This window comes from Pelobates fuscus, chromosome 1 (genome assembly GCF_036172605.1).
Source record: "Pelobates fuscus isolate aPelFus1 chromosome 1, aPelFus1.pri, whole genome shotgun sequence".
In the NCBI taxonomy this organism is placed as follows: domain Eukaryota; kingdom Metazoa; phylum Chordata; class Amphibia; order Anura; family Pelobatidae; genus Pelobates; species Pelobates fuscus.
This window is the reverse complement of record NC_086317.1, coordinates 487,554,050-487,581,565: the sequence shown is the minus strand read 5'-3', so window position 1 is coordinate 487,581,565 and position 27,516 is coordinate 487,554,050. Positions and strand designations below refer to the sequence as shown.

At 46.0% G+C, this 27,516-nt stretch overlaps 2 protein-coding genes across 2 annotated transcripts in view; one reads left to right on the top strand and one right to left on the bottom strand.

The window, feature by feature from the left end:
* Positions 1–27,516, bottom strand: part of CLPB (ClpB family mitochondrial disaggregase) — a 476,081-nt gene that overhangs the window by 7,659 nt on the left and 440,906 nt on the right. The window lies entirely within an intron of this gene.
* LOC134600267 (transmembrane O-methyltransferase homolog) lies at positions 8,993–22,281 on the top strand. The gene is made up of 4 exons (XM_063445005.1): positions 8,993–9,046; positions 17,267–17,543; positions 20,048–20,244; positions 21,911–22,281. The coding sequence occupies exons 2-4, from the start codon at positions 17,282–17,284 to the stop codon at positions 22,229–22,231; spliced, it is 780 nt and encodes a 259-aa protein (XP_063301075.1). The 5' UTR covers positions 8,993–9,046; positions 17,267–17,281; the 3' UTR covers positions 22,232–22,281.

Sequence of the window (27,516 nt, the reverse complement as noted above, 5' to 3'; positions counted from 1 at the left end):
TAGATGGAATGAGGAACCTCTAAGTAGAAATCAGTGCGCATACTGTAGGGAAGAAGGGCATTGGAGAAATGAGTGTCCTCGAAGAGAACAGTGTGAGAAAGACAGACCTAGGATAGGTTATGGAAACTTTAGAGGCAGAGCGGGAGGTAGAGGAGGCCCCGGAGGGAGTAATGGTAATAGAGGGAGTAATGGGAACAGAGGAAGTGTTAGGGAAGATAGATATATCCCAGCAGCGCAAAGGTCCCGCGATAGAGAAGGCAGGGACTTTGTAGGATTGGCTGACACGGTCATGGAGGACTATTGATACCGACCGGGCTCCATCCCCCTTGGTCGAGCGGAGCCTATGGTCGATGTATCAATAGGGGGAAAAAGGAGTGCGTTCATGATCGACACTGGTGCTGAACATTCAGTGGTGACTAATCTAGTTGCTCCTCCATCTGGAAGGACTATTACTGTGATAGGAGCAACTGGAAGAAGTGCTGAAAAACCGGTTCTTAAAAGTTGACTCTGTACATTGGGAGGCCACGTAGTAAAACATCAATTCCTTTATATGCCTGAATGTCGAGTCCAATTGCTGGGACGTGATATGCTATCAAAATTACAAGCGCAGATTACGTTCCTACCAAATGGAACAACATCCTTAAAGTTTAATGGACCTTCAGGTATCATGACATTATCCGTACCAAAGGAAGAAGAGTGGCGACTTTATACAGCGTTGACTAGCCAAAACCCTAGGAGTGATGAGACATTATTTAACATACCAGGAGTTTGGGCAGAGAACAACCCACCAGGACTGGCCCGCAATATTCCACCTATAAAAATTGAACTAAAACTTGGGGTTTATCCAGTGAGCCTAAGACAATACCACATCCCGCAGAAGGCTAAGAAGAACATCCAATCCTATCTGGATAAGTTCATACGGTATGGTATCCTAAAATTCTGTACTTCCCCCTGGAACACCCCATTGCTGCCTGTTCAAAAGCCCGGTACAGATGAGTATCGACCTGTGCAGGACTTGAGAGCAGTCAATGATGCGGTTGTTAGTATACATCCAGTTGTACCCAATCCATATAACCTGCTTGCTTTAATTCCGGGCGGGGCTACCTACTTTACAGTCTTAGACCTCAAAGATGCCTTCTTTTGCCTCCGAATTGCCGCAGAAAGTCAATGTATTTTCGCTTTCCAATGGGAGAACGCTGTAACGGGCTCAAAACGCCAAATGACTTGGACAAGACTGCCCCAAGGGTTTAAAAATTCACCTACCCTATTTGGTTCAGCCCTAAGTCAAGATCTACTGGATTTCGAGTCCATCCCAGGAGAGTGTGTATTGTTACAATATGTAGATGACTTGTTGATAGCAGCAGTTACAAAAGAAATCTGTCAGCAAGCAACGCACGATCTACTACACATTCTCTGGAAGGCAGGATACAAGGTGTCTAGAAAGAAGGCTCAGTTGTGTTTGCCAATTGTCAAATATCTGGGATTCCATATCTCTGAAGGTCAAAGAATTATGGGGCCAGAGAGAAAAGAAGCTGTCTGCCAAATACCAATACCCAAGAATAGAAGACAAGTGCGAGAATTCTTGGGGGCAGCAGGCTTCTGTAGGATATGGATTCCCAGCTACGCGATACTGGCAAAACCTCTGTACGCAGCTATCAAAGGTACAGAGCACGACCCCTTCTTATGGACCCAAGAACAGCAAACGGCATTTGAAGATGTGAAGAAGGCTTTGATGAGTGCCCCAGCATTAGGTCTACCTGATCACACACGACCATTCTACTTATATGTACACGAGCAAAGAAGAATGGCTGTGGGAGTATTGACACAGTACTTGGGATCATGGCAAAGACCTGTTGCCTACATGTCTAAGCAATTGGATGCAGTGGCCAGCGGACTTCCACCTTGTCTAAGAGCCGTAGCTGCAGCCGCCCTGCTAGTAGCTGAAGCCGATAAACTCACTCTGGGTCAAGAACTTTATGTACGAGTCCCACATGCAGTACAGACGTTGTTGGATTACAAAGGAAATCATTGGTTTAGTAACAGCCGTATGACCAAGTATCAAGCAATGTTGTGTGAAAACCCAAGAGTGCATTTAGAGACTGTAAACACCTTAAATCCAGCTACCCTTTTGCCACAACCTACTGAAAGTCAACATGATTGTTTGGAAGTAATGGATGAAGTATTCTCAAGTAGACCAGATCTTCGTGATTTCCCCATCCAGAACCCCGATGTTCAATATTATACCGACGGCAGTAGTTATGTGAAAGAAGGGATCCGCTATGCAGGATATGCAGTGACAACAATAGACAAGGTGATAGAAGCTCGGCCACTGGCGAAAGGAACATCAGCACAAAAGGCAGAATTGATAGCACTGACACGAGCGTTACAATTGGCTGAAGGTTTAAGAGTGAACATCTACACGGACTCCAAATATGCGTTTTTAACCACTCATGCCCACGGAGCTTTGTATAAAGAAAGAGGACTACTGAATTCAGAAGGCAAAGAAATCAAATACGCAGCTGAAATCTTACAACTATTGGAAGCAGTGTGGGAACCGAAAGAAGTCGGTATCATACATTGTCGAGCGCATCTGAGAGGAGATGGTGATGTAACCAAGGGAAATCGGATGGCAGATAGTGCAGCCAAGCGTGCTGCTGAATCAGGAAGACAGGAGTATGTGGGGCATATAGCTGCTCTTATACCAACTCCACTGTCCCAATGGACTCCAGTTTATACAGCTCAAGAAGAGGAGTGGTTAAAGACTGAACCAGGAAAGTATTTGGAGAACAAGTGGTATCAGCTAGAAGATGGAAGAATAGTCATACCAGCATCACTAGCGGTAGAAATTGTCCAAAATTATCATAACGGGACACATTCTGGGAGAGACAGTACTGAAGAATCTCTCCGAAAACATTTCTACATACCAAGGTTGTCCAACTTGACTCAGGCCATTGTACGAAGATGTGTAACGTGTGCTAAAAATAATGCAAGACAAGGACCAGTAAAGCCACCAGGAGTCCAGTTTATGGGGGGACTCCCCATGTCCGATTTACAAATTGACTTTACAGTGATGCCTAAATCGGGTGGACATCGTTACCTGCTGGTAATTGTGTGCACCTATTCAGGCTGGGTAGAAGCATGTCCTACTCGTACAGAGAAAGCAGGAGAAGTTGTGAGATTCCTGCTACGAGAAATAATACCCCGATATGGACTACCCTGTTCTATAGGATCGGACAATGGTCCAGCTTTTGTTCATCAGTGCCTACAACAATTGACTCATATGCTTGGTATAAAGTGGAGGCTTCATACAGCATATAGACCCCAGAGTTCTGGTAAGGTAGAGAGAATGAATAGAACTATTAAGAACCAGTTGGCTAAAATGTGTCAGGAAACCCAACTTAAGTGGAACGTTCTCTTACCCATAGCTCTATTGCGAATCCGCAGTACCCCTACCAGAAGGATGGGCCTCTCTCCTTTTGAAATCATGTATGGGCGACCACCTCCCGTACTTGGTAACTTAAGGGGGGATTTGAGTCAGTTGGGAGAAGGAATTACCCGGCAGCAGGTTGTAGAGTTGGGTAAGACTATGGAGGAGGTACAGAAATGGGTACAAGATAGATTACCTGTGAATATTTATCCCCCTGTTCATAGTTATCATCCAGGAGATCAAGTGTGGATTAAAGAGTGGAATAATGTACCGTTAGGGCCCAAGTGGAGAGGTCCTTATGTTGTTCTTTTGTCTACCCCTACAGCGATAAAAGTAGCCGAAGTGACTCCGTGGATACATCACTCCAGGGTTAAACCAGCAGCAGTCGATTCTTGGCAAGTTACAGCAGATCCAGAGAATCCCTGCAAGATCCGGTTAAAACGCACTACTCAGTCGGAGTAACGAGGAACTATTGTGGATTACAAATTTTATTATTTTTGGGGTTTGGTGCGTGAGTGAGAAGGCCATAATAAAGCCTGTCCGCCCACCGACGTATAGTTTATAAGCCAGGGAAAGTCTCGAAGGGACTCCTGTGAAGACGAGCAGAACTCCATTCCCTGCAGCCCTTACATCCTGGAAGCTGAGGTGCCTTCGCACGGACGAAGACTGAGGATGACGGCGAAAGATGTGTTTTTGATAGTGTTTATTTATATGTGTTTTTATATTCAGGAAGGTAGAGGTACCGACACTCCTAGCTGTGAGGTATGCATTAAGACTACGAGAACAGGTAACCATATTTCCCAAACCCTAATTTGGCATTCACAATACGAGTGTAAAGGAGATGTATCGAGATGTAGATACTTAAAAATAGACTATAGTGTGTGCCATTTAGGAGTAGGAGAACCTAAGTGCTTCAGTCCGGAGTATCAACCTCGTACAATTTGGTTGACTCTCAGGAATGGAGATCCTCAGGGGACCCTAATTAATAAGACGGTGTTAGAATCCGTACATTCTTCGGGTGTTCTGCTATTTGATGCGTGTAAAGCGATATCGAGTGGTAGAAAGCCGTGGAATGTATGTGGGGATCTTACATGGGAGAGGACGTATGGGTCTAATGATAAATATATTTGTCCCAGTAGTAAAAATAAATATGTGAGTCCTAGATGCCCAAATAAAGACTATAACTTCTGCCCATATTGGTCTTGTGTGGGGTGGGCGACTTGGGGACAGACAGTAGACAAAGACATGATAGTGACTAAGTTGCCGACTAGCCCATATTGTAAGTCTATGGAATGTAATCCCATCCATATACTTATAAATAACCCCGATAAGTTCTTAGACAAATATGGTAATTTATTTGGGTTTCAAATATACGGGACGGGTTTAGATCCTGGGACAGTATTGTTTATAGGGATAGAGACTGATACGGTATCCTCCCAAACTCATCAAGTATACCATTCCTTTTATGAAGAGATGAGTATAGATAATAAGATCCCCCATAATGCTAAAAACCTGTTTATTGATTTAGCCGAAAGTATTGCCGGTAGTCTTAATGTTACCAACTGCTATGTGTGTGGAGGTACTAACATGGGAGACCAATGGCCTTGGGAAGCAAAGGAGGTAATGTCCGGTTCTGAGGCAGTTGACCAATTAATATCTACACAAGCCGATTATCATATGAGTGTTAGAGGTAAATCTGAGTGGAGATTAAAGACCTCCATCATAGGTTATGTTTGCATAGCAAGGAAAGGAATAATGTATAACACTTCTGTAGGAGAATTAACTTGTCTAGGGCAAAAAGCTTATGATGATGATACAAAGAATACAACTTGGTGGTCGGCTTCAAATGTCTCAGAACCATCTAACCCGTTTGCTAGATACGCCAATTTAAAGGATGTGTGGTTTGATTTATCCATCACATCTATCTGGAGAGCCCCAGCAAATTTGTACTGGATCTGTGGTAAGAAAGCCTATTCGGAGTTGCCACAGGACTGGGAAGGGGCATGTGTGTTGGGTATGCTCAAACCATCCTTCTTCTTGTTACCGATTGAAACAGGTGAGACTTTAGGTGTTAAAGTGTATGATGTGAATCATAGGAAGAAAAGGGGACCCATAGAGATAGGCGCCTGGGAAGATGATGAATGGCCTCCCCAGCGTATCATAGATTATTATGGGCCAGCCACGTGGGCTGAGGATGGTACCTTTGGTTACAGAACCCCTATTTATATGCTCAACCGTATTATAAGATTACAGGCGGTGGTTGAGATTATCACCAACGAGACATCACAAGCGCTCAATCTTCTAGCGAAGCATAACACCAGGATGAGGACAGCAGTCTACCAAAATAGATTAGCCTTGGATTACCTTTTGGCAGTAGAGGGAGGTGTATGTGGGAAGTTTAACCTGAGCAATTGCTGTCTTCAAATAGATGACGAAGGGCAAGCAATAGCTGAGCTTACTAGCCATATGGTTAAACTAGCGCATGTGCCTACTCAGGTATGGAAAGGGTATAATCCAAGTAGTTGGTTTGGTAGCTGGTATGAGTGGTTTGGAGGGCTTAAGGCAGTGGTAGGTGGAGTCCTACTGATTTTAATGTTGTGTCTACTCCTGCCGTGTCTTATACCCTTAGTAGTTAGGTCTGTGCAAAGCCTGATAGAAAATATAGCAGAGAGGAAGGCTGCTGCACAGATAATGGCGGTTTATAAGTATACGGCTCTAGATCAGGGAGAACCAATGCAGGAAGATGAGTGTTGAAGATTCACATCATAAGATAAGTCTGGTCTGGTTCATGGTAACTTGCGGTGTATGCAAACCAAGGTTAAGTGATGCCTCAAGTAATTGTGAAATATCAAGAGGCATCAAAGGGGGGAATGTGGTGGAATCTCGGTAAAAATAAATTTAGTAGGCCGAGATTACCACGTGGCATGTGTACGTGCATATGCTGACGTATCGATCAGTTGGTTGCACGAGGCAAGATACGATCAGTAGTGTACGGAGCATGTGCAAGAATACAGGATGTAGTATTCCCCCTCCTCCATTGTGCTGGACAAGCCATGCGGTCAAGCAGGAAGTTAATTCTTATTTGTGTTGATTGGTTAAGAGAATGTGCGGGTGGAGCTTAATATGGGAGGAGTTATGTGCCTATATAAGGAGCCTGCACTATTGTCCGGGGCTCAGAACTTGCTGTATTTTGGTGACGCTAGTCCCTCTGAGTCCTGATCGGTGATCCAATAAAGAATCTCTTCCTTCCTGAAGAAACCTGTGTCCATCTCTCTGTGCTTGGCTTCCGTCAGTTTCTCCGGTATCAAGAACAGAGTTGAGGCATTGTATTGGCCAAGGTTGTTGGGAGTTGCTATCCAGAAGCTGCTAGAGGGCAGAGAATAAAATATGTAAATTGACACATATATGTGCATGTACATGGGTCTCAGTAAGTGTGTGTATCTAGTTGTGTGTGTGTGTATCTGGCTGTGTGTCAGTGTGTATGTGTACCTGTGTGTATGTAAGTGTAGGTGTGTAAGTGTCCATCTGAGTGTGTGGTAATGCATACATCCCAGAATTTTAATGCCAACACAAATACACTCCTACATTCCATCACTAGCACTGTACACAAATACACCCCAGCATGTGTACCTCTGTGTATGTGTGTATCTGAGTGTGTGTACATATCTGTGTCGATGTGTGTGTGTCTCGGTGTGGCTGTGCCAGTGTGTGTATGTTGGTGTGTGTATCAAAGTGCATGTATCTGTGTGTCAAAGGGTGTGTATCTGTGTATGTGTGTGTATATATGCCAGTATGTGTCAAGGTGTTTGTGTGTATCTGCGTGTTAATTTGTATATTTATATGTGTTAATATGTATGTACATACATCCCAGAAATCAAACAGAACATGGAGACACACCCATGCAAACACAAACATTACATATAAACAAACCCCTTTGCTGAAACACCAATACTACACACAAATGTACATATGCATTTAAAAGACAACACTACATCCAAACACACCCATGCATGCAAATGCAAACAATACATACAAACACACCCCTGCATGCAAATACAAAAATTACATACAAACACATCCCTGTATTAAAACGCTAAAATGATATTAAAACATCAACTCTACAGACAAAAGCACGCCTGCATTTAAAAGCTAACACTACAGACAAACACACACCCCTGCATTCAAACGCAAACACTACACACAAGTACACCACTGCATTCCAATGGTAACAGTACATACAAATACAGCCCTACATGCACACATACACTCTATACAAAAACATGCTTACATTCAAATGCACAAACACTGCTCACAAACACAACCCTGCAAGGATGGTAAATCCCCAGCTGTCACAGCATCGCATGACATATGAAAGATGGTGATTTCTCTTTTCTTTCCTCTTGCGATACAGGGAAGGCTTGAAAAATATTCTTGCAGCAGGGCACTCTATACATTAGTTCTGCCACTTAGTTGGAGTTGAGGTTGTGATTGCATGCCCGAGAGATGGGGGGGCAGGGTCTAAGGGGCCCAGGCAAATGTTTGCCCAGGGTCCAATCAATATTAAAGACGGCCTTGCTAGTGGCTGTCTATTAGACAGCCACTAGAGGTCACTTCCTGGTCTATAGCACAGGAAACCTGTGCTAGAGCGTCGCTGGACGTCTTCACGCTGTGTGAGGACCTCCAGCGTCGCTCATTTCCCCATAGGAAAGCATTGAAAATATTTTTCAATGCTTTCCTATGGGGTGCGCTAATGCGCATGCGCGGCATTGCTGCGCATGCGCATTAGGTCTCCTTGGCCGGTGGGCGGGATCAGTCTCGCCCACCGTCCGACGCAATGCGGAGGAGGAGACAGCGACGAGGGACATCGTCGCTGCCTCAGGTAAGTGACTGAAGGAGTTTTCACCTCTTCAGTAACCGGGGATTGGGGGGTGGGACAGGGACCCTCCAGTGCCAGGAAAACGGATTGTTTTCCTGGCACTGGAGATTCGTTTTAACAAGCCCTAGTGTGCAAGCTCACACACCCCAAAGGCCGGCCCTGTAGCGTCAGCACATATTGCCAGAAACAAACAGTTTGACAAATCTCCCCCATGGTGTTTAATGAAGTGATGATTGCATTGTGTAACTAAACATTTATACAGCTGCATTATAATACCGGATACACATAAGAATCAGGAGTACATTAAGCCAATGGGATGTCACATAATGACTCCAGGTTTGGAGCATTTTCTTGTTCATTTTATTGATGTAGACCTTTCTTGGTCGATGATAGTGGACTATCCCGCAGGATTCGGGGACAATGCAATTGACTCCTGGTTTATTAGCAGAGCTGCAACAAACATTTTGAGGGTCGCCTCAACCCCCCACTCCCAATATATAGCAGTCTGTGACGGCTTGGCAATGTCTCTGAGACACCTGGAGCTGGGAGTAACCTGACCCACTGTGCTCAGGTAACATTCCCTGTTCTTTCACCTCAGCTAGAATCGACCAGCCTGGGGACTGCTCATCAATTATGGATGAGAACTCTGGGGTATTTTAATGCCAACGCTCACAATCGTACAGGAGAGAAACCAGCAGACACCCTCATCGGCAACGTCTTCCAAGGTAACGCAACATCAAAAGGTACGTCTCACATGGGTTCAACTAGAACGGAGCCCTTCATAGAGTCCTGGAATATTGGGCATAATGTCCTCCCAGCTATGAAACAGGCCACCTTTATAGCATGTTGGGGGGCTATGCACTCAACTGGATGCTGTGTAGCATTAACTTCAATATTAGACCAAATAGCCAGGATGGAAATTAAAGGGAAACTCTCACTTCTCAGGAATGTAATAGTGTTATTAGTATTTTTTACTTATCTCCATATTCAGCAAATATGTATCGGTCAGGTGTGAAAAATAAAAATAAATGTAAAAATCCCCACCTTTCTACTGCACAACTGGGAGCATCTATCTTAGCTCCCTGTCAATCATTGTTATAAGCTCCGCCCTTTACACCTGGCAGTCAGCATAGAGAGAGCCACCTCCATCTTAGCTCCCTGTCAATCATTGTTATAAGCTCCGCCCTTTACACCTGGCAGTCAGTATAGAGAGAGCCACCTCCATCTTAGCTCCCTGTCAATCATTGTTATAAGCTCCGCCCTTTACACCTGGCAGTCAGTATAGAGAGAGCCACCTCCATCTTAGCTCCCTGTCAATCATTGTTATAAGCTCCGCCCCTTACACCTGGCAGTCAGTATAGAGAGAGCCACCTCCATCTTAGCTCCCTGGCAATCATTGTTATAAGCTCCGCCCTTTACACCTGGCAGTCAGTATAGAGAGAGCCACCTCCATCTTAGCTCCCTGCCAATCATTGTTATAAGCTCCGCCCTTTACACCTGGCAGTCAGTATAGAGAGAGCCACCTCCATCTTAGCTCCCTGTCAATCATTGTTATAAGCTCCGCCCTTTACACCTGGCAGTCAGCATAGAGAGAGCCACCTCCATCTTAGCTCCCTGTCAATCATTGTTATAAGCTCCGCCCTTTACACCTGGCAGTCAGCATAGAGAGAGCCACCTCCATCTTAGCTCCCTGTCAATCATTGTTATAAGCTCCGCCCATTACACCTGGCAGTCAGTATAGAGAGAGCCACCTCCATCTTAGCTCCCTGTCAATCATTGTTATAAGCTCCGCCCATTACACCTGGCAGTCAGTATAGAGAGAGCCACCTCCATCTTAGCTACCTGTCAGTCATTGTTGTAAGCTCCGCCCACTACACCTGGCAGTCAGCGTAAATAGAGCATACAGAGAAGAAGAGAAACAGTGTTTCTATTTGTCCTCTTCCTTTGCAACAAGTGCCCTGGCTGTGCCTTGTCGGTACTGGATTATGATGTAACTGGCTAAATGATTTATGTATATTTAGAAGGAAACAGGGCAGAGCGTCGCGCGGTATGTTAGCAGGATTGGGGAGTGGCGCGCGGTGTGTTAGCAGGACTAGGGAGCGTCGCGCGGTGTGTTAGCAGGACTGGGGAGCGGCGTGCGGTGTGTTAGCAGGACCGGAGAGCGTTGCGCGGTGTGTTAGCAGGATTGAGGAGTGTCGCGCGGTGTGTTAGCAGGATTGGAGAGTGTCGCCCGGTGTGTTAGCAGGACTGGGGAGTGTCGTGCGGTGTGTTAGCAGGATTGAGGAGTGTCGCGCGGTGTGTTAGCAGGATTGGAGAGTGTCGCCCGGTGTGTTAGCAGGACTGGAGAGTGTCGTGCGGTGTGTTAGCAGGATTGGGGAGTGTCGCGCAGTGTGTTAGCAGGATTGGGGAGTGTCGCACTGTGTGTTAGAAGGACTGGGGAGTGTCGCACTGTGTGTTAGAAGGACTGGGGAGTGTCGCACTGTGTGTTAGCAGGATTGGGGAGTGTTGCGCAGTGTGTTAGCAGGATTGGGGAGTGTCGCCCTGTGTGTTAGCAGGATTGGGGAGTGTCGCACTGTGTGTTAGAAGGACTGGGGAGTGTCGCACTGTGTGTTAGAAGGACTGGGGAGTGTCGCACTGTGTGTTAGCAGGATTGGGGAGTGTCGCGCAGTGTGTTAGCAGGATTGGGGAGTGTCGCGCTGTGTGTTAGCAGGATTGGGGAGTGTCGCACTGTGTGTTAGAAGGACTGGGGAGTGTCGCACTGTGTGTTAGCAGGATTGGGGAGTGTTGCGCTGTGTGTTAGGAGGACTGGGGAGTGTTGCGCTGTGTGTTAGCAGGATTGGGGAGTGTCGTGCGGTGTGTTAGCAGGATTGGGGAGTGTCGCGCTGTGTGTTAGCAGGATTGGGGAGTGTTGCACTGTGTGTTAGCAGGATTGGGGAGTGTTGCACTGTGTGTTAGAAGGACTGGGGAGTGTCGCACTGTGTGTTAGAAGGACTGGGGAGTGTCGCGCTGTGCTAGAAGGACTGAGGAGTGTCACGCTGTGTGTTAGAAGGACTGGGGAGTGTCACGCTGTGTGTTAGAAGGACTGGGGAGTGTCGCACTGTGTGTTAGCAGGATTGGGGAGTGTCGCACTGTGTGTTAGCAGGATTGGGGAGTGTAGCGCTGTGTGTTAGCAGGATTGGGGAGTGTCGCGCTGTGTGTTAGAAGGACTGAGGAGTGTCACGCTGTGTGTTAGAAGGACTGGGGTGTGTCGCACTGTGTGTTAGAAGGACTGGGGAGTGTCGCGCTGTGTGTTAGCAGGATTGGGGAGTGTTGCACTGTGTGTTAGAAGGACTGGGGAGTGTCACGCTGTGTGTTAGCAGGATTGGGGAGTGTCGCACTGTGTGTTAGCAGGATTGGGGAGTGTTGCGCAGTGTGTTAGCAGGATTGGGGAGTGTCGCCCTGTGTGTTAGCAGGATTGGGGAGTGTCGCACTGTGTGTTAGAAGGACTGGGGAGTGTCGCACTGTGTGTTAGAAGGACTGGGGAGTGTCGCACTGTGTGTTAGCAGGATTGGGGAGTGTCGCGCAGTGTGTTAGCAGGATTGGGGAGTGTCGCGCTGTGTGTTAGCAGGATTGGGGAGTGTCGCACTGTGTGTTAGAAGGACTGGGGAGTGTCGCACTGTGTGTTAGCAGGATTGGGGAGTGTTGCGCTGTGTGTTAGGAGGACTGGGGAGTGTTGCGCTGTGTGTTAGCAGGATTGGGGAGTGTCGTGCGGTGTGTTAGCAGGATTGGGGAGTGTCGCGCTGTGTGTTAGCAGGATTGGGGAGTGTCGCGCTGTGTGTTAGCAGGATTGGGGAGTGTTGCACTGTGTGTTAGAAGGACTGGGGAGTGTCGCACTGTGTGTTAGAAGGACTGGGGAGTGTCGCGCTGTGCTAGAAGGACCGAGGAGTGTCACGCTGTGTGTTAGAAGGACTGGGGAGTGTCACGCTGTGTGTTAGAAGGACTGGGGAGTGTCGCACTGTGTGTTAGCAGGATTGGGGAGTGTCGCACTGTGTGTTAGCAGGATTGGGGAGTGTAGCGCTGTGTGTTAGCAGGATTGGGGAGTGTCGCGCTGTGTGTTAGAAGGACTGAGGAGTGTCACGCTGTGTGTTAGAAGGACTGGGGTGTGTCGCACTGTGTGTTAGAAGGACTGGGGAGTGTCGCGCTGTGTGTTAGCAGGATTGGGGAGTGTTGCACTGTGTGTTAGAAGGACTGGGGAGTGTCACGCTGTGTGTTAGCAGGATTGGGGAGTGTTGCGCTGTGTGTTAGGAGGACTGGGGAATGTTGCGCTGTGTGTTAGCAGGATTGGGGAGTCTCGCGCTGTGTGTTACCAGGATTGGGGAGTGTCGCACTGTGTGTTAGAAGGACTGGGGAGTGTCGCGCTGTGTGTTACCAGGATTGGGGAGTGTCACGCTGTGTGTTACCAGGATTGGGGAGTGTCACGCTGTGTGTTAGAAGGACTGGGGAGTGTCATGCTGTGTGTTAGAAGGACTGGGGAGTGTCGCGCTGTGTGTTACCAGGATTGGGGAGTGTCGCACTGTGTGTTAGGAGGACTGGGGAGTGTCGCACTGTGTGTTAGGAGGACTGGGGAGTGTCGCGCTGTGTGTTAGAAGGACTGGGGAGTGTCGCACTGTGTGTTAGAAGGACTGGGGAGTGTCGCGCTGTGTGTTACCAGGATTGGGGAGTGTCGCACTGTGTGTTAGGAGGACTGGGGAGTGTCGCGCTGTGTGTTAGAAGGACTGGGGAGTGTCGCGCTGTGTGTTAGAAGGACTGGGGAGTGTCGCGCTGTGTGTTACCAGGATTGGGGAGTGTCGCACTGTGTGTTAGGAGGACTGGGAGTGTTGCGCTGTGTGTTAGGAGGACTGGGGAGTGTCGCACTGTGTGTGAGCAGGATTGGGGAGTGTCGCTCTGTGTGTTAGAAGGACTGGGGAGTGTCGCACTGTGTGTTAGAAGGACTGGGAATGTCACGCTGTGTGTTAGAAGGACTGGGGAGTGTCGCACTGTGTGTTAGGAGGACTGGGGAGTGTCGCACTGTGTGTTAGGAGGACTGGGGAGTGTCGCGCTGTGTGTTAGAAGGACTGGGGAGTGTCGCGCTGTGTGTTACCAGGATTGGGGAGTGTCGCACTGTGTGTTAGGAGGACTGGGAGTGTTGCGCTGTGTGTTAGGAGGACTGGGGAGTGTCGCACTGTGTGTGAGCAGGATTGGGGAGTGTCGCTCTGTGTGTTAGAAGGACTGGGGAGTGTCGCACTGTGTGTTAGAAGGACTGGGAATGTCACGCTGTGTGTTAGAAGGACTGGGGAGTGTCGCACTGTGTGTTAGGAGGACTGGGGAGTGTCGCACTGTGTGTTAGGAGGACTGGGGAGTGTCGCACTGTGTGTTAGGAGGACTGGGGAGTGTCGCGCTGTGTGTTAGAAGGACTGGGAGTGTCGCGCTGTGTGTTAGAAGGACTGGGGAGTGTCGCGCTGTGTGTTACCAGGATTGGGGAGTGTCGCACTGTGTGTTAGGAGGACTGGGGAGTGTCGCGCTGTGTGTTAGAAGGACTGGGGAGTGTTGCGCTGTGTGTTAGAAGGACTGGGGAGTGTCGCGCTGTGTGTTACCAGGATTGGGGAGTGTCGCACTGTGTGTTAGGAGGACTGGGAGTGTTGCGCTGTGTGTTAGGAGGACTGGGGAGTGTCGCACTGTGCGTGAGCAGGATTGGGGAGTGTCGCTCTGTGTGTTAGAAGGACTGGGGAGTGTCGCACTGTGTGTTAGAAGGACTGGGAATGTCACGCTGTGTGTTAGAAGGACTGGGGAGTGTCGCACTGTGTGTTAGGAGGACTGGGGAGTGTCGCACTGTGTGTTAGGAGGACTGGGGAGTGTCGCGCTGTGTGTTAGAAGGACTGGGGAGTGTCGCGCTGTGTGTTACCAGGATTGGGGAGTGTCGCACTGTGTGTTAGGAGGACTGGGGAGTGTCGCACTGTGTGTGAGCAGGATTGGGGAGTGTCGCTCTGTGTGTTAGAAGGACTGGGGAGTGTCGCACTGTGTGTTAGAAGGACTGGGAATGTCACGCTGTGTGTTAGAAGGACTGGGGAGTGTCGCACTGTGTGTTAGGAGGACTGGGGAGTGTCGCACTGTGTGTTAGGAGGACTGGGGAGTGTCGCACTGTGTGTTAGGAGGACTGGGGAGTGTCGCACTGTGTGTTAGGAGGACTGGGGAGTGTCGCACTGTGTGTTAGGAGGACTGGGGAGTGTCGCACTGTGTGTGAGCAGGATTGGGGAGTGTCGCTCTGTGTGTTAGAAGGACTGGGGAGTGTCGCACTGTGTGTTAGGAGGACTGGGGAGTGTCGCACTGTGTGTTAGGAGGACTGGGGAGTGTCGCGCTGTGTGTTAGAAGGACTGGGGAGTGTCGCGCTGTGTGTTACCAGGATTGGGGAGTGTCGCACTGTGTGTTAGGAGGACTGGGGAGTGTCGCACTGTGTGTGAGCAGGATTGGGGAGTGTCGCTCTGTGTGTTAGAAGGACTGGGGAGTGTCGCACTGTGTGTTAGAAGGACTGGGAATGTCACGCTGTGTGTTAGAAGGACTGGGGAGTGTCGCACTGTGTGTTAGGAGGACTGGGGAGTGTCGCACTGTGTGTTAGGAGGACTGGGGAGTGTCGCACTGTGTGTTAGGAGGACTGGGGAGTGTCGCACTGTGTGTTAGGAGGACTGGGGAGTGTCGCACTGTGTGTTAGGAGGACTGGGGAGTGTCGCACTGTGTGTGAGCAGGATTGGGGAGTGTCGCTCTGTGTGTTAGAAGGACTGGGGAGTGTCGCACTGTGTGTTAGAAGGACTGGGAATGTCACGCTGTGTGTTAGAAGGACTGGGGAGTGTCGCACTGTGTGTTAGGAGGACTGGGGAGTGTCGCACTGTGTGTTAGAAGGACTGGGAGTGTCGCGCTGTGTGTTAGGAGGACTGGGAATTTCCATATTGCCAGGGTAATTTGTTAAGAATTCAAAGTGAATTTAAAATTTAATGTCAAAATGATTAGGCTTTTAATTTGAAATTCACTGTGAATTCTCACTTTAGTATATAACCCTGTATTTTTTAACATGCCAGTGGAGTGTGTTAGAAGCATAAAATAAGCATGGCACAAGTATGCTCTGAAGGACTTTAAGAATGAATTTCTTTCAGCAGCCATGCTGACCTGTCGCACACCAGACGAGCTCTGTACTAGACTGCCTAAATCCAGCCCAAATTACTGCAAATTGCCCTAACTATTGCCTGCATACAAGCCCCAGAGACAGGGGACGGGGGACGGACAGATCTGACGGTTGCGGTTACCAGGTGGACCAAGGGTTCTGCATGTGAACGATCATCTGCTGGTGAACGATGGGCTGGATCTGTGACACATCGTTCACCAGCAGATGATCGTTCGCATGCAGAACCCTTGGTCCACCTGGTAACCGCAACCGTCAGATCTGGCCATCCCGTGGAGTGAGGTCTCTGCCGGGACGCACACTCAGACGCACGCCGTCCTCACCGGCAGTCGGAATTCAGGAGGCATATTTGCAAACATCCAATCTGCATCCATCCCAGCCGAATCCGAGGGTTCTTAGCACCATCTGGCATTTATAAGACTGGTTCCTGATTTATATTTTTATACAACTCTTACATTTTTAAATTTTTGTTTAATAAACTGGTTTTTACAATTTATATCCAGTTTCTGCATCCGCTTCAGTCTACAGGACATACTTGACATACTTGAAAACGAGAGAAATCTCAATGTATCTTTCCTGGTAAAATATTTTATAAATAAATAAATAAATAAATAAATAAAATATAGCGATACATTGTATTGCACTAGCACACAGTTCTATATACTGTGTTGCTGATTTATTGTAATGATATATTTGATATCTTTGTCTACACAAAGTATATTACCCAGTGCAAGTATCATTTGTACCCTGCATTATGTCAGGGATAGAGATACTGACACTGTACATTGATTTGCTGCATATTGAACCAGTTTTTTTTTATTTATTTATATATCTGTGTATCCAATTTATTTTTATATCTATATATCATTTATACAATTTCTTTCATTTTTTTTGTCTGCTGTACATATGGTTCTTTTCTCTCCCTTTTTCTTTCTTTTTTTTTTAATCCTCGTTTATATATTTAAAGGCATAGTACCGAATGTTTTAGACTTTTAGATTCTGCATATTTTTGTATTTCCATCCTATATATTCCACTATTTATTGTGTCATTATACTATTTTAGTTTTACTATTATCTGAGCCATCATCACTAGTTAGCTCCTGGGCTTCTACACCATCCTTTAGGGTGTTTCCTTTCCTATTCTATTTACGTAGGGTTTGGTGAATTCCTACTATTTCCAGTGACAGCGACTTAGTGTTAGACTCCCTCTATTCTGTATATCTCCTTAGGTATACCAGTTTGCTCTATTTTTGTTATTTATTATATTGTAAAATAGTGCAAGCCCTATCTATAACCCACATGTAATGCATGATGCCATGCCTGAGGATTGCCGTTGGGGTACCTCAAGCCTGTTTGTACTAAACTTGTGCACTGCAAAAAAAAGAAGAATGTTTTCACCTCTAAGCAAATAGATCTGTTAATAAGAACTGAAAATGACAGGAGCTAGATTAGAAATATATTGGTATCCGTCACATACGTGGGTGGGGTCAGTTAGATACACTGATGAACCTCGTGGGTGGGATCACTCAGATAGACTCGTTCTGCAGGTTCTGTCTGTTATTGCTCAAAGGAGATGACAGAGAACTAACGAAGGGACAAGTTTCTTAAATTCTGTTTTAGCTTACGTGAAAAAAAGTATCAGTAGAAATTTGTTTTAAAAATGTGACCTGTTTAAGGCCACATTTAAGAAATGTTTTATTTTCCATTAGTTAAAGTAAAATATCCATGGTAACATGTATTTTCATGCATCTTAACTGGATTTGTTTCCTTGAAGGTCCCAGCATTCAAGATGGTTTCTCCAGCAATAGCCTTGGCCTTTATTCCGTTTCTAATCACTCTAATAATCCGTTACCGCCATTACTTCCTCCTATTTTACCGAGCCGTGCTGGTGCGGAAATTCCAGGATCATCTAACAGGTATCCCGCGAGAGGAAAGGGCTTTTCAATATGTCATCACCCATGCTATCCCAGGAGACCCCCAGCATGTACTCAACACTTTCGACCAATACTGTTACCACTGCGAGCATTTGGGGAACATCGGACCTCACAAAGGTGAGATTCAGGATTCTGGAAACAGTCTGGGAGGGGATTCAGATTTTGGGGAGATCCAGATAATTTAAAAAAACTGTGAAAAGCAGGCAGACACAACTTGACCTGCCGTGGTCATTTTAAGGTCTCAAAGATATAGGTTCTACACCTGTTCAAAAATGTATTTGTCCGAATCAAAATCCTTGTCATCCACAACTAAATGTATTGATTTGTTCAGTAAATACATTAGTTCCAGGACAAATCGATTTGTTCCGATGTGGATTAAAAGGAAAAAAATTCGGGTAAATCTATTCACTTATGGATGAAACAAATTTTTGCACAAGTCTAGTAAGTTCTGATATTTATGCAGCAAATCTTTTAAGGCCAAGGCAATACTTTGAACTCTTTGTCATGTTCCTTAAACCATTCCTGAACAATTTTCACAGTGTGGCAGGGTGCATTATCCTGCTGAAAGAGAAAAAAGAAAGGGTGGGTCATTTACCTGGGGAAGAGATGACAGCAGGATGCACTATGAGAGGAAGGCAGGCAGGTGGAGGCAGTGTTATGCTCTGGGGACTGTTCTGCTGGGAAACTTTCGGTCCTGGAATTCATTTGGCTTTTACATTGACACGTACCACCGACCTAGAGATTGTTGAAGTCCACTTATACCCCTTCATGAAAATGGTGTTTTATGATGGCAGTGGTTTCTATCAGCAGGATAATGCACACTGCACACTGTAAACATTGTTCAGAAATGGTTTGAAGAACATGACAAAGGGTTCAAAGTGTTGCCTTGGCCTACAAATTCCCCAAGTCTCAAGCTAATTGAGCATCTGTGGGATGTGCTGGAACAACACGTGCGACCCATGCAGACCCCACTACACAACTTGCAGGACTGAAAGGATCTGCTGCTAATGTGTTGATGACAGATACCATAGGACACATTCAGAGGTCTTGTGGAGTCCATGTCTCCACCCATCAGAAGTGTTTTGGCAGCATGATTTTAGGCAGGTGGTTTTAATGTTGTGGTTGATCAGTGTATGCTCTTCACTCGGAGGACACATGTTGGGTCGGATATGCAAACAAGTCTTCCTATGTTGTACGAGTTGGCAAGAGGTTTCAATGAGCATGTGAAACGAAATAGTCTTCATGAAACAATTCAAAAAGGACAAACTGATACCATTTCTAGATATTTGTTAATGTTGCTTACAGACACAATGTTCCACTTGCCCAGTATTAGTGAGAGAGTTTTTCAGATTGGGATAATGAAGACCAGTTGGCCATGTGCATGCATTATCTGTGATTCCTGAATTATTTAACCATATGTAACAAGCTTATTAACCTGTTATTTGCTGCTGTGTGGTAGTTATGCCTCAATCCTCAGACTACCAGGGTTATTTACCAAGATGAGAATTGAAAGAAAATGTAAATGTAAGGCCAGAGTCACCAAGCTGACTTTGGAATATGTTCTAGTTTGAGTATTTTGACCTTAAATTTGAAATTCACTTTGAATTCTCACTTTAGTTAATAGCCTTGTATTTCTGCTGGGGTGACTAATGCTTAGTATGGTTCTCAAAGGGGTTCTTTAACACAACCCAGAGACAGAGCCCCAGAGCTGCCATGTATTTGTTTATACAATGTGCGCGTGCTGTACTATCTTGCTCTCATGATTTAGTAGATCTTGCCCACAAGGTAGATAAGTCTTTGTGGTAAATAATTTGACCGGGCAATATAGAAATAGTAGAAACGTGCACATGAGATAAGTTGAATGAGTTCTGTGCACGGTGTATTTTCTGGTGGGCACAAGATGATGCGAGGTAGTACAGTATGCGCATTTATGTGACATCTCTGGGGCTCCGCAGGCTCTGTGGATTTTCCACTTTATAAATATCTGGATATTTCTGCAAATTCAGAAAAACTTGTAAAACGAAAATAGAATTCCCTTTATTTAAGTGATATGTGATTTGTCAAGGGGACAGAACAATAAACTTTTAGTATTTACACACTATCAGAATGCAATAAGAAAGTATTAAAGCCGATACAAAGTGTGGATCTGCCCCACGCTCCCAGGTTATCAATATCAAAGCTTCCCCAGTCCTCACTGCTTGTCAGTTTGGCTGCAATAGAGTGTTCCTAAAGTAATTAATAAAATATTTATCTGGTAACTCACAGCACAACAGGGCTTAGCTCATTGTCTGAGAGCAATCAGATAGCCTTGCCAGCAGAGCTAACGGACGTTCGGGCTTTGGAGCTGCTGGGCCTTCGACACTAGCAGTAGGATGAGTGCCCAGCAGACCCCATCTAAGAAAATGGTTTAACTACTTACACTGGGTAGTGCCAGAACACACCATAACCACTACAGCAAGCTTGGAGCCTTCTTTTAAGACTGGCATTAACTCTATATACAGCATTACATTAATATGGGCACATTCGTTTAAACCAATCTGGAAATTGTGCTGAATTATCTGTTTGAAGCTCCTATTTTTTAACTTTAAAACTATAATTATTTTGTTTCTGTGTCAATGCAGGGAAAATCCTGGACCGGCTAATTTATGAAAATGCCCCACTGAATGTCCTGGAGCTGGGCACATACTGTGGGTATGCCACCATTATAATTGCCCAGGCCTTGCCCCTTGGTGCCAGGCTGTACACTGTAGATGCCAATCCCAGAAAAGCATCAGTTGCTGAAAAGGTCATCCGATTGGCTGGTTTTGACGATGATACGGTGAGTTGCGTTGTGCGCAGAGATGTAGACAGCAATACCCTGATACGGATAATCCATACACATAAATATATCAATAAGATCAATGATATCTCTGTAAAACAAAGCAGAGTTTAGTGAAAAATCTCACCGCAGATCAGATTTATGTCATCATCACACTTTTTATTTGCCATCTGTATATAAATTAATATATTCATCTTTTCCATAAAAAAATAAATACATACAAAAAAAAACCATTTGCAGGCCTTGCTCTGTTTGTGACATTTAATAATGTTATAAAATATCCAGTAGGTTTTACAGCTGGTAACCAACATGGGCTTAAATAGCTGGATGTAGGAGAGGGAACTGAACTGGGCAGGTAATCAATAATTAGTCAATATTTGCACATAACACATGGCAGAGTTTTACAGAGGTAACACAGTATGAAACCACTCCTAAAGTATTTCACTGTTTAATAAAAAAAACTCGAGATATAGACAAACTGTGCAAGTAAAATAAATTAGAAAATAACTCTAAAATTATCATTATTATTGTAATCTAACACGTCCATCTTGGGATGCAATCCACTGAAGAAAGAACTGTAATTGTCCGATTTATGGAAACTACGTGAAAACTACCAATGTTTTAATGTGTCAGAAGAAGTCTATACAATACAGTGAGGGCGGTAAAGATGTGCAATTCACCCTCAGTTGCCTTTTTGTTACATTATCTTATATTGCATCCGTGCTACACCTGTGAATTTATACAGCAAGGAAAGAGAGATTGAGAGACATAGTCAAAGAGGATAATGAGTGAAATCTGATTGCCGGAAAATTTAAAGGACATTATAGAAAATGCAGGGAATGGCAAAATAATTCACAAAACCTTCGAGGTAACTGGGGACAATATCAGATAGATGGAGAATGTTCTAGAATCTAGAAATTAAGGATGATTTACTCCAACCATCTAACCACAGCAGCCCCGTGTTTGCCACCGAGGGTCCTCTAAAGCAAGGTCATGATCACGCTCCAATGACGCTGCCACAGGTGGTGTTACACAGGTGGTGCTACACAGGTGGTGCTACACAGGTGGTGCTACACAGGTGTTGGTGGTGTTACAGCAAAAAGGTTAAACTCCGTAAGTGCAGAGTTTCACAGCCAGACGCTGCAAATACAGACACCAAACACCATGGCCACTTTAAATCAATGAAGTCATGGTAGTAACCCGTTACATTTTGACTTTGGATTGTTGATCATCATCATTATTACAGCTACAAAGTTAAAAGCATTAAAAAGAGGGGATCCGTATAGGGCTTTTTATCATCATTAGCACTGTATACAATGCTGTACCTAGTGCTATAGCAACGTGGGAGTGGCAGAGATGTTAGGGGTCGTTAGATAAGAGGGTTTAGGTTTTTGGGATGTCTACGTTTTGGAGAGGACTGTGGGGAAGGTGGACGTGTGGAGTGGACTGTAACTCCAATTTTTCTCTAGATATGTTATTAATGTTAGGATTGCATTTCTCCATTATTGGTTTGTTATTACTGTGTCCCTATGATAACAGGGACATTTAAACTCACTGTTTTAAGCAAAGGCTTAACGTTGTGGACTTATTGCTGATTATAATCAGTTCTGTTGGTTCCTCAGACAGCATTCTGCATCTTACAATATTATTATCTCATGTCGTTCAGGTGGAGCTCCTCGTGGGACCCTCGGATGAGATCATTCCACAGCTGAAGGACAAACATGGGGTGCAGAAGTTGGACTTTGTCTTTATGGACCATGGAAAACGCCACTACCTCCGGGACCTCCAGTTATTGGAGGAGGTTGGACTTTTCCAGGAGGGCACCATCATCCTGGCAGACAACGTGCTGTTTCCAGGAGCCCCCCACTTTCTTCAGTACGTGAAATCATCAGGAAAATACCAGTGTAAGATGCACCGTGGCAGCCTGGAGTATTTCCGCTACATCCGAGACGGAATGGCTGAGCTGACTTACACCAAACTCCTGTGAGACGCGGTGTCTGTAGGCCTAGAATTACACTGATAGAGACATTTCTCAGAATGCCGGCATTTCCTGTTATTCTCAAATAAAACCTGTTAACCTATTATTTGTGCCCAATTTCTTAATCTAGAAAATGGACAGGTTGATTTAGAATTTGTATTGATGTTTGGAGAGCACCTAATATGCCAGTCTATCTATGCTGATGTTGGTGCAATCTGTTCTGGGGTCGTCCAATACACTCATTAAAGCAACATTCTAGGAACCATAACAACTTAATCGGAGGTCCCTGGCGCAAGCTTATCGTCAGCCCTAAAGTCTTCAATCTAAAAAATACGTGTTTCTTCCCTTGTTCAAGGCTTCCCGATTGATTGGGGGCAGAGTTGACTGGAGCCAAATGTAAAGCTTTAGAGTTAAACAGTTTAACCACTGAAGGTAAGCCAGCGCCAGTGACCTCCTAGCAACATAACAGCTTAATTCAAATGAGGTTGTTATGGTAACCAGATTGTTCTTTTAACTGTTAAAGAGCAGAGGTAATTCTCTTTAAATGTCCTCAACCGTTTACGTTCATATTCAGGCATCCCAGACCCTCCTCTGATTGAGAGATAAGGAACGAAAGATTAGGAAAGGTACCTGATCTCTACGTCCATTCCCTCCAACTGACCAAGGGAGAAACCTTAACAATAGTGAAACAACAGTCAACTAAAACATAACAATAAACACCATGAAATAGCTACTAAAACATATCAATAAACACCATAAAATAGATACTGTCATGTATCCTTTGTCTCCATGTGGCAAAAATGGAGATAATTACCTTCCAAAGTTCGAGGGGAGTGCCGCTCGGTGATCTTCTGCTGGCTTTTGCGGCATGTTGGTGCACGCCGGCCGCTGCGGACCCACGCAATTATCCGTCCACGGTAAAGACAACGTTGATGTGCGGGTGACGTCACGCAAAAGACGTACATGCGCATTTTGGAGTGAAGGGCTAGGTACAGCCAATCGGATCTGCAAGAGGCTTATTTAAACTCACTTATTCCTTAGCTCATTGCCTTGTCGTGGTTTTCTTTAGATGGTTATCCAAGAGTGTGTTCCTGATCATGTTTTTCTGTTTTTTGACTTTGGCTTTGTTTTGACTTCCCTGATTTCTGGTACCCTTGACTTTTGGCTTTTCGTTATCACTGTGTCTCGTTCTGTGTCCCTGACCTCAGCTAGTTTTCTGACTATTCTCGGGTACGTTAAGTCTGGCCATTTTAAGTCCCGGTAAGACGTTGCCTTTAGTTCTGGGGTCCATTTCTAGGGTACTATTATGCGTGCTGGATCAATATAATCCTGACAGATACTAAAAAAAATAATTAACACCATGAAATAGCTACTAAAACATATAACTAAACACCATGAAATAGATATTAAACATATCAATAAACACCACGAAATAGATATTAAAGCATATCAATAAACACCATGAAATAGCTACTAAAACATATCAATAGGGCGGAGCCTGGCAGCCATCCTGTACAGACGCCATCTAAACCTGCTCTCCCGAACCCGGAGATAATCTGCCAAAAATCCCCCAAACAAAGCCCCATCGAGCCTCGGCGGGTATCCGGTACTGATCAGGGATACATACCGCACAGATTGATGCCTTTTTTCCAGGCACCCAAGCAGCTCAGGCAGAGGCGCAAATCCGCGGCCTACCGCGCATCACCAACTCAAGGCCTTGAGAGGCCTACCTCGGCGGAAGCCTCCTAGAGCACTACGCATCCAACCCGGACACGGGTACCACTACCATGGGCCGCCGCTCACACAAAGCCACAGCTGGCCCCAGCACACAAGGCAGAGATATTGGGGAGATGTGGCTTCGGCCTGCGACCCCCAGCCAACCGCCAGCCGGCCCGGCACCCGAACCCGACCAAGGTGAGCCAGCCACGCCAACGGCCCTCCCGGCGGAACACCCGCTGCCACCTGACTCCCAAGACGACTCAGCCCCCACTACTAAAGGGGACCTAAAGGCCCTTCTGAGCAACATCCAAAAATTGCTAGCAGCGGATGTCGCGATGGTTAAGGCTGACATACAAACCGTAAAGGAGAGGGTTGGAAATGTAGAGGCTGACCTCACCAACGTACAGGACACAGTGTCCACCCTCCAGGACTCGGTCCTCCGACTCCAAGCAGAGCAACATGTACTGGCTGGGCAGATGGCATCCCTGGAGGACAAACAACGTCGAACGCATATAAAAATCAGAGGTGTTCCAGCCGCGGTCACGACTGAGGAGCTACCGCATTACACACGGAGGCTGCTCACAACAATCCTTCCACAGACAGCCGCAAAGAAATTAACTCTGGATGGGATTTACAGAGTGACGAGCACCCCACACCTACCACCCAACACGCCCAGAGATGTTATCCTGCGCTTACTAACAGTATCTGACAAAATACTGATAATGACCGCCATAAAAGGCATCACACCGCTGACATTTGAGGGCGCTCGGCTCTCCTTTTTCCAGGACGTTACTAGAGCCACATTGCTGAGGAGAAAGACCTTCGGAACCGTGACGGCGGCGCTGCGCAAGGCAGGCATAGTCTACAGGTGGGGGAACACGGGCGCACTGCTTGTCCATCACAACGGGACTGCACACCACCTTGCATCCCCAGCCGGGACTCCCACCTTCCTGAGGGCACTGGGACTACAACCTTCCACGGCAGTAAGCCAACCGGAGAGCTGGGACCCAGAGGACAGCTCCAATCCAGGACAATCACTACATAACCCACAACCTTTGCCCACTTGACCTTGCACAAGGACTGAGCCCAGAGACATTACGCAAGGCACGGTCACAACCGCCCAAGAGAAGACCCAGACCCCCCCGTGATGAGAGCAGTTCCAGAGTCAACCATCTCCAATGTTTTACCTTTTATTGTTTAGTTGTACTGCTGCAACTCACTCATCACACATTGCATTGCACATCTGTCTCTGTGCCCCTCTCCCTCTCTCTCCCTCTTTTCCCCCTCTTTTCTTAAATGCAACCACAGCCTTGGCGCCTCCGCTTTCCCAAGAACGACAGACGGCCCCCCACGCACAATAGAACACTGGCGCCCACTCTGGTTTAACACCACTCCGCCCACCCCCGCCACCCCCAGGGATAGGGGGTAGAGATGCCACACAGGGTACGACGCCCACCGGAGCACCCAACATATGTCAGCCCAATCAGCATGGAACAACTCGGTGCCCCACAGGCGAGTACACAAGGGCATCCGAACCCACGCATCTGAACATACCTGCAACACACATACACCTGCTCCCACACACACCGACACACAAGAACCCGAACTAAGGAGCATACTCACACTCTCACACTTGTAGTACACCTGGGGATTAACGTACGTGTCACTATGCCTGTCACAACCTTGTAGACCCCGGGTATGTCATCCAGCTTGCTTGCAATATAAAAATGTGCTTCCTACCTTGTCATATATGTTAACACCATTTCACTGTCCCGCTCAAATTGTCATACCATTGTATCTGTGTGATTCTGTTAACCTGTTAAACCAAGCACGCATAAATAAAGAATTAAAAAAAAACAAAAACATATCAATAAACACCATGAAATAGCTACTAAAACACATCAATAAACACCATGAAATACCTTCTAAAATATATCAATAATCACCATGAAATACCTTCTAAAATATATCAATAAACACCATGAAATAGCTACTAAAACATATCAATAAAAACACCATGAAATACCTTCTAAAATATATCAATAAACACCATGAAATAGCTACTAAAACATATCAATAAACACTATGAAATACCTACTAAAACATATCAATAAACACCATGAAATAGCTGCTAAAACATATCAATAAACACCATGAAATAGCTACTAAAACATATCAATAAACACCATGAAATAGATACTAAAACATTATTCATTTAATGTACAGGAAGAAAGAAAGATTTATCTGTGGACAAACAAGTTCAACGAGTTAAATAACAAAACGTATCCTACAAAGTATACATTTAGGGAATTTAGAAACTGCCCTAAATCCTAGCGCTGCAAGCAATCTATACTGCCTAGTGCCTTGTACAGATGCCTGGTGGTAGACATTCAGCTCTATATACTGTCTGTTTACCGCTCACATACAGTCATAACAATAGCATTATGATTCTATTTTGTGAATGAAAACTGCCAGTAAATGACTTATAAAATACGTATCGGCAGAGTCTATATTGTCCATTATTTCCTCTAGTAGTATTGCAAGATGAGGGAACACATAGACAAGCATGCCCCATGTCATGGATAACCAGCTCCAGCTCGATACCATCTTCTGACAGTGTGGTAGGATAATGTACTGGGAGGTTTTATTTTTGCATGAGTTCAGGAGAATACACATATTAAAGGGTTGTTGTTGTATTACATTGCCCTATTGGGCATTATTATTATATACTTGTTTATAGAAACAAAAAACAGACAGTTACAACATAACCACGGGGCTTCTGCGTAAGCCAAGAAAAGAATCACTACTGAAATGTAACTGTTGACGCAAACAAAGAATTATTAAAAAAAACAAAAAACATACACAGACACATACACTGACAGACGTATTGACACACACACACATACATGCTGACACACACACACAGGCATACTGACATACATAGACAGACATACTGAGACACACAGGCCTACTGACATACACACACACATACACTGACAGACGTATTGACACACACAGACATGCTGACACACACACACAGGCACACTGACACACACACACAGGCATACTGACATACACAGACACATACACTGACAGACGTATTGACACACACACATACATGCTGACACACACACAGGCACACTGACATACATAGACAAACATACTGACACACACAGGCCTACTGACACACACATACATTTAGCCACCCTCCAGGTTCTTACCTTTTTCTGGAGGGTGGTTTCCCTGGTCCAGTGGCAGGCTGAGGCAGATGGGAGTTCTCCTCTGGAACTCCCCTCTTCCTGCCATTCTCCTCCCAAGCGGCTGTGATCTCCGTCCTCCCAGCCGGTACAGGAAGGGGCCCGGTCGCGCTGTTTAAGCGTCACAGCGCCAGACCGGGCCCCTACTCACACATGCTCCCCGGGTGACCCTTAGTGCATGGGCCACCCGGGGGGCCTCCTTAGTGTGCGGGCCGGTGCGGCTCTGTGCAGCCACACCGCCCGGTCCATGGGGGCAGCGCAAATCACGGGGCCCACGGGGTAGCTGCTCTGGGTCCCCCAGGAGCAATTGGGCCCGGG